General features: G+C 37.6%; 1 protein-coding gene across 1 annotated transcript in view; it reads right to left on the bottom strand.

Annotated features, from left to right (window-relative positions):
- LOC137985178 (dipeptidyl peptidase 4-like) overlaps nucleotides 1-7500 on the bottom strand; it is a 39159-nt gene that overhangs the window by 8893 nt on the left and 22766 nt on the right. Inside the window, exons 17-20 of the mRNA XM_068832699.1 lie at nucleotides 7208-7312; nucleotides 5700-5769; nucleotides 4700-4724; nucleotides 4067-4176 (exon numbers count right to left, since the gene is read on the bottom strand). Of these exons, the coding sequence (XP_068688800.1) occupies nucleotides 4067-4176; nucleotides 4700-4724; nucleotides 5700-5769; nucleotides 7208-7312 (310 nt within the window). The remainder of the gene's footprint in view (nucleotides 1-4066; nucleotides 4177-4699; nucleotides 4725-5699; nucleotides 5770-7207; nucleotides 7313-7500) is intronic.

Here is a 7500-nt window from a genome sequence, read left to right on the forward strand (position 1 = left end):
TTTTGGCCTATTACAAGACCTGTGAGTAAAACCACACCAAAAAGTTAGCTCACTATAATAAGGTAAAACAGATATCATTTTCATAATGGTTATGCTCTACAATGTAGCTGTGTCACCAAACACCCAAGATCAATAATTTTCCTATTATCCTAACAGTAAACACTTAATGACTGGTCCCGAGGGAAACAGTTCATTTTGTTTCCCTAAAAATTTCCAATGTTCCCCTGAGGCGCAGACAAGGGAAACAAAATGAACTGTTTCCTGAGAGACCAGTCATTAAGTGATTTGTTATGTAGCACAAATAGGAAAACATGCAATGGGAACAGCAACGGTGGTCGTCGGTCAACATTTCCGGGCAACAGTGCACTGTTACCCTCTGACGTCATAGATTTTGCACTGGTGCCCGCTCAGAGACTTTTGAACGGCAAAAGTGTTATTGTTAGATGTCATGTGACCTTGAAGTAACCAATGAGAGCATTCGCTGCTGGGGGCAAAAACAGTTATATAACAAAAATAATTATTCAACATAACACACTTTTGCAGGAAAAACAAGATCAGCAACACAAATCAAATGTTGAATTGAGAGAAGAAAATGTCATGCTTCACAAAAAAGGACAAAGTTATAGAGACAACACAGTTTTCAAGAAAAATATTGGACTGACATAAAAATTAATACCATGCACATGTAACCCTGTGAAAAAGCACCCCAAATGCCTAAATTTCCACTATAGGTTTTAGTCAGAACAAACTTTTCCTTATCACAGACTTCATTCTTATGGTCGTTAATTTTCTTTCTAGTGCAAATAATATTGAACAAAACAAATAGTGTATTGTAATAATCAACTGATGTATGTTTAGTATTTATTCCTTTCATTTTCCCGAATTTGTTCACCTATATATATCTGTTTGGGTCAAGTTAGCAGAAAATTGGGGAATCCACTCAAAAGAGACACATGTAATACCACTGGCAGTACTAAATCCTAACACTACTCAACAACAATGACAATATTATTTGTGTTCCTTTAATATATGTTTTACAACTAAAGGAGACACTGCATTTAGCTCTCTTGTGCACCACACAAAATTTTTCACAAGTCACTAGTCAACCACTAAACAAAAGGAGGAAAGAACTTATATGATCCAGACAAAATGGGAAATTTTGGTGGTGAACATTCTCCAGACCTGTTTGAAAATATCTTCCATGCCACAATGTATTTACAATAATGAAAAGGGTTTTCCGTGAACCAAGAAAGCTAATCTGCAGAGAGTAAAAGTAGGTTGCCGTACTACTGCACAACTTCAGTTTCTTCATAAATCAGGTATGGCTACCATTTCCAACAAACAAAAACAATGATAAAACCATTACACAGAAAGTGAATAATGACAGTGTAAGCACAAGGGTAAAGATAATACCTTAGATTATGAAATTTTGAACCACCGATACTGTGTTTTTAGCTTTCTGATTGGTTCACTCAGTCTCAGTTAACAGCTCTTATACAGTATGACATAATATGGAAACTGATTGCGTCAAGTGTTACCACGCTGGAAACTGATTGGCTTTAAATTTGTCCAAGTGTTAAGAATCAAATGAAAATTTAATAAAACAATAATTAATGGATATAATTGAGTGGTTGATCTCATATCAACATGCACTCATGGAATTATAACAATATTATTGTTCATTATTGTCTTGTGCTATAGGAATTATATGCTTATTAGTATAATTACTGAAAGTTCTCTGCGCTGATTGGTTGTCATTGAGATGATTATTCTTACGTGATAATCACCTAAGCCGTTTTTCAAAATAGCCACAAGCTGTTTTGTTGAGGTGACAGACGAATAAATTAATTGTTTTAAAGAAAATGTGTATTATTCAAATAATCAACTATGTAATAGGCGATTTGCATGATGGCATCATTTACTAAGAAATTGAGTTGCTTCTATTGTCAGGCAAATTTAAATTATTGTTTCTGATATTCCCTTAGACTCTATGAATGTTGGTGAATAAAAACCTCAACTTCATCTCGGTTTATATTAACCGATATTCACCTTGCCTTCGGCGAATAATAATTGTTAATAATTATTATTTGGTGTTCATACTAATTTTTAGTGTTAAAGAATTTTCAGTCAGGGGGATGCATCTAACTAAAGCTGTAAGGCTTATTACTATTATTATTATTATTATTATTATTATTATTATTATTATATTATAATAATAATAATAATTATTATTATTATTATTATTATTATTATTAGAGGAAATACAACCAGAGAGTGATGGATGTAGAGATGGGAACTTTTACACCACTGGTGTTTGGTACAAACGGGGGCATGGGACTCGACTGTCAGAACTTTTTAAGAACTCTCGCAAATAAGCTTTCAAGCAAGAATAATGAACCCTACGCCAGTGTTATTTCCGGGCTACGAATACAGCTCTCATTTGCTATATTAAGAACTGTACACAGATGCATCAGAGGCTCTAGATATCCTTTCAAATCTCGTGAGGTCTCAGAAGACTTTACTCTCGCTGTAGCTGGTCTACATTTGTACTCATAATTTTAGGCTTAGATTTTTGATTACCTTTTTCTTTAGAAATGCTTAATTGTCTTTTTCCCATTTTTAAATTATTCACATATTGTAAACAGTTTTCTATCGTGAAGATATAATTAATTTTAGTTTTTAAAATTTTAACTAATTTCGATATATAGTTTAAAATTGTAAATATTTACTAATTGTTTTGATAGTGGAAATAAAGTTGTTATTATTATATAATGTACCTGAAGTGTTTGCATGCTTCCAAAGCTTTACTGCACATGTGTTTTTGTAGCCGTTTTGCAAACTTACATTTATAAATGTGAAAAAGTTGACCAATATGGTTACATTGTTACAGTAATGTACTTTTCTGGGCTGTTCCACAACCGATCCAGATTTCCTGGAATGGTTTCTGCAAAAATATTTGCGAGGAACAGCAACAAAAACCTCGCACAGATCGATGGCATTTAACAGTCAAGGTTACGTGACGAGGAAATTGTAAATCCCAGGTGTAAAGAAAATTAAACTTTGTGGCTGAAGTTCACTCACAGTTCATCTGCAGCAAGAAACCCAGTGGACGATTTTATACGATCAAAGTTGTATGACCGCGTTACAGTCCTCGATAACGTACAACGGCCAGCCAAACTTATTTTAAATAGCAAAAACCTTTCGTCCATCAAGACCAAGTTGCTCCTGTAGTTCCCGAGAACAAAGAAAAATTTCGTTGCCAGTTCGCTGGTTTCTGTAAGATTTTTAAATAATCTGGGGGCAGACCAACACCCCATATCAAGAAAATTCACAGTAGCCAAAACCAACAAAATGATACAAGAGGACGCATTGCTACTTGACATGCAGACTTGCGAAGTAATCAATCGTGTGTCCTCGACCGTTGATTTGGAATCGCTGAGTGTTCTCTCCGACCTTGAAAAAAATTCCTCTGGCACCCAGGGTATGAGTCGTCTAACTTTCCACAAAATTTGACAAATGCTAGAGTGTTCTTCTCCACTTCGATCGATCACTGTCTCGATCACTTCGAATCTTTAGAGTTTACGCAGGCGCAGTTACGCGAATAAAGTCTTTTTACGTCATTATTCTCTAGCCAATCAGCGGTTTTTGCGCTCTGTCAACTACGAATGGTCAAGAGGAATGATAAGAAGGATGAGGTTTGAGCCCGCGAGGGTAACAACCCAACACAAACTTAAGTTTTCTCTGAGCTACTTCATGTATTCCTTACTATAGTGTATCGACAGAGGTAATTAACAATACTGCATTCGTTTTTTGTTTTTATTGATGTGATTCCTGCTTTTACCTGCTAGTGTTCTGGTAAATTTGTTTGTGGTTAACTTAACGCACATTAATGCCACATTTCCTGACCTCTTGACCTTTGAGTTTAATCAATCTACGAGTTGTGCAATATATAAATCATACTATACATAATGTTAGTTGAAAAGATATTGAGCTGAGGTGTATTCCCTGCAGCACGCTTCCCTACCCCACCCCACCCCGAAGTCAAAACAAATCGCATTTAACCCACCTCTCTCCCCTGTAACCAGTCCCTCTCCCGTCAACAGTGACCACTATGACGTCAAAGTTACTGACCAAGTAGGCAGTCCACCCAAGAGCCGAGGCAAACAGTTCATTAACCTGAAGTACAAAGGTCAGAGTGACGGCCATGTTAATGGATTATACACCGCACATATCACATACAGTCTCCCCTCTGGAAGCCGCTATCAATCCGCATTTGATCTCACCCACTCAACCCACCCATGCATGTGAAAGAAGGACAAGCCACAACACCGGGGATCAATCCCCTGCTCTTCGTGAACAGTGCAGTGTTGATTAACAGGAAAAGTTGCGAGGCGAATTCAACGGTTTATCGTCCTTATCCGAGAAGACTTGAAAGTCTAACCGTTTCCAGATGAAGTTACAAAGGCAGCATTTTCTCCTCAGTTATTCAGTTTAAGACCCTGAGTGTTGGTCCAATTGGGGTTGAACCCGCGATATCCCGCATGAAATCCCGATGCTCACCGGAGTCTCGTGAGTCTTAAAGAGAGGGAAACTTTTCGTCGAATCTCTCGGCGATAAATCGGTAGCTGGATATTGATTCAACTGCCATTATTACGCGGGATAGTTAGTTATCGGATGAAAAAAGAAACGTTGTACAAACCATTTGAGATCCTGGTCCACCATAGCTACAACGAGAAATGACGGAAAGAAATACTTGACTCATGCGTAATGAAGGTCAAAATTGAAAAAAGTCGTATACAATAGATTTAATAGTAAAACCACACATTGAGACCTGGGGCCTGTTTCTCGAAAAGTGCCGAAACTTTACAGGCCATTTTCGGGTGTTTCAATTCCCTCTGTATCTCAAGAACGTAGAGTAATTTTTGTTTTTCTTACCCCGAAAACATGTTAAAAGATCGGCTTTCCAAAACAAGTGGTTGGCAATTTGACAAAAGCCTTTTCGGACCCGAAAAGTTTTCGGGACCTTCGAGAAACGGGCCACTAGCCTGAGTTGTTGGGAAAAGACATTCCCAGAGTGCGAGTTGAGTAAGAAGTAATAAATGCCACTGACGGCCACCGGAAGTAAGCTGTTTTCCTTTCCAACCTGTCTTGACTCATCTACCACATTTATATTGCTAAGGATCTTTTCGGTATCAGAGATGATTAGTTTAAAAACTGGGAGGGACAACTCTCCAGGCATGTGAAATGTCTACTTCCTTCACTAAGCTATCTTTTCACTGTTTTCGTGACACTCAGGCTGCTCCAATTCTTTGTAAAAACAACTCAAAATTTCACGTGATCTCTTCCCGCTACTTATAAATTATGTTAATATATGCCTATAATTTAATTTCTAACAGCCTGGTCTCATTGCTTCCTGCCAGTGGGAAAAAAAAGGATTGAATGTATTATTCGAGGTCGAGATTTTAATAAACGGGATAGATACCAAAAATACCTTTTTGGTTTAATAGTGCAAAAACCAAGGGTTAAGGACAAGGCCGATGTTGGAATAATTATGGTTTGCTTTAAACTCATACACTCCAATTCTCACGGCTGGAACGGATCTAGCATTTTTCAAATGCAAATTAATTTGCCCACATTAGCCTTCATTTCATGCTAGATCTAGTCCAGCAAATGGTCTATTAAACAATGAGAGAACTTACACTTGAAATTGAACGGCATATTTCTTATTTTCATCAAAATTTGGAGGTAGAAATTCTGTAGCTGGTAATTCTAAAAAGAAAAGTTCAATTGTTATTAGAGATGTAGCATTGTTACCAAAAAATATCAATAGGAACTCCAAAGGAGATGAACGTGTGATGCTTTGAACAGACTTTTACAAAATATTTTCAAGCGTTTAGCGGGCACTGAAGCTAAACACACCCGAGCATGGATCCCTACCGAAAATGCTGACACTACACCTCATCTCTATTGAAAAAATTGTACATTTGAAGTGTTCTAGATATCCAAAAGATGACATTTTTGTTAAGTATGAACAAAATGCTATAAAGCTTGGTTTACTCGTGTAACGCAAAAGCAGTGAAGGTTGGATCGAAATCTTTCCCAAGATGATGAATAAGGAAAAGTAAACTCTGGCCACAGAGTCACCCCAATTCAATCGATCTTCAAATGACGTTAAACACCAAAAAATTATATGAACGAATATTTCTAGCCTGGTGGAATAAGCCCTATTAACTGGATAAAACCTGGCAGAACAAACCAACACTGAATAGCCTATCTACCTTATTAAGACCAGAGCACAGATTTAACAACTATAAGTTTACCTGCTCCCAACTAATTGGCTTGATATATCAGACGATTGCTTAAGGGTGCGTTCGATTGACCGTATTCCGGAATAAGAATACATGGAATATAAGTTAGAAATCCTTCGTTTTTACGGAGATTCACATTAAGATTGTCAAACATCCGCTAAAATGCTATGTTAAACATCTTTTTATTATCCTTGCTGCTTCGAAATGCACCAAACATGCCGTTTTAATCATCACTCCACGTATTCTTATTCCGGAATAGGGTCAAGCGAACGCATCCTAAATAGGCCAGTTTCGTATTCTAACGGTTGGACTGGGTCTAGCATAAAATGGAGGTTAATGCGGGAAATTAATTTGCATTTGAAAAGATTTGCCTACATTAGCCTCCATTCCATGCTAGATCCAGTCCAGCCGTGAGAATTCAAAAATGGTCTATTGTCCAGATAAGGGCGAAAATCACTTCTCCCTTTCATTCGATTAAAAACCATACTTCAAATATCTACGCTTATTTCATTCATCGAGTCTTTTCACGGGCATGGACCCAACAAATTGACCTATTCCCACCTGAGGTGTTTCATAGATCAGTTGGTAGAACATTGCACCGACATCATAGAAGTCATGGCTTGGAGTCCTGATGAAGCCACCGGAATTTTTCAGGTGTCTATAACAGACAATTGCTTTAAGTGTCCAGATAAGTGCGATGGTCACTTCTCCTTTTCATTGGAAACATTAACGTCGGTGACAGTAGTTGCATGGGCTGATATAGACCCAAATACCTCGATCCCATGTGCATATGCATATGGGGTCGAGGTTTTTGGAGCTATATAAGCCCATACAACTACTGGTGAACCCTGATCATTAGCCGGTGAACCTTCCAGTTTTTATTAACTTATTGGACCTACCATACTCCCCCGCGGGTATCAAAAAGTTTCGTCGTTTTGGAGTTGACAGTTCGGCCAGTTTTGTTTCCAGTGCTTTATTCATTTGCAGTTCTTTGTACCATGTTGCTGAAAGAAATGGGAAAAAAGTGATGAAGATTCGAAACAATTCGCGTTTGTTGAGTCAAATTTGTTTGTCAAAAGGAATGCATACAGTTCTACACACACACAAAAAAAAATCTGAAGTGTCTCTTTACGGCGCTGGCGTAACCATGGCAACCCCGACTTGATACCTCTCCATTTCACAAGCTATATAT

This window comes from Montipora foliosa, chromosome 14 (assembly GCF_036669935.1).
Source record: "Montipora foliosa isolate CH-2021 chromosome 14, ASM3666993v2, whole genome shotgun sequence".
In the NCBI taxonomy this organism is placed as follows: Eukaryota; Metazoa; Cnidaria; class Anthozoa; order Scleractinia; family Acroporidae; genus Montipora; species Montipora foliosa.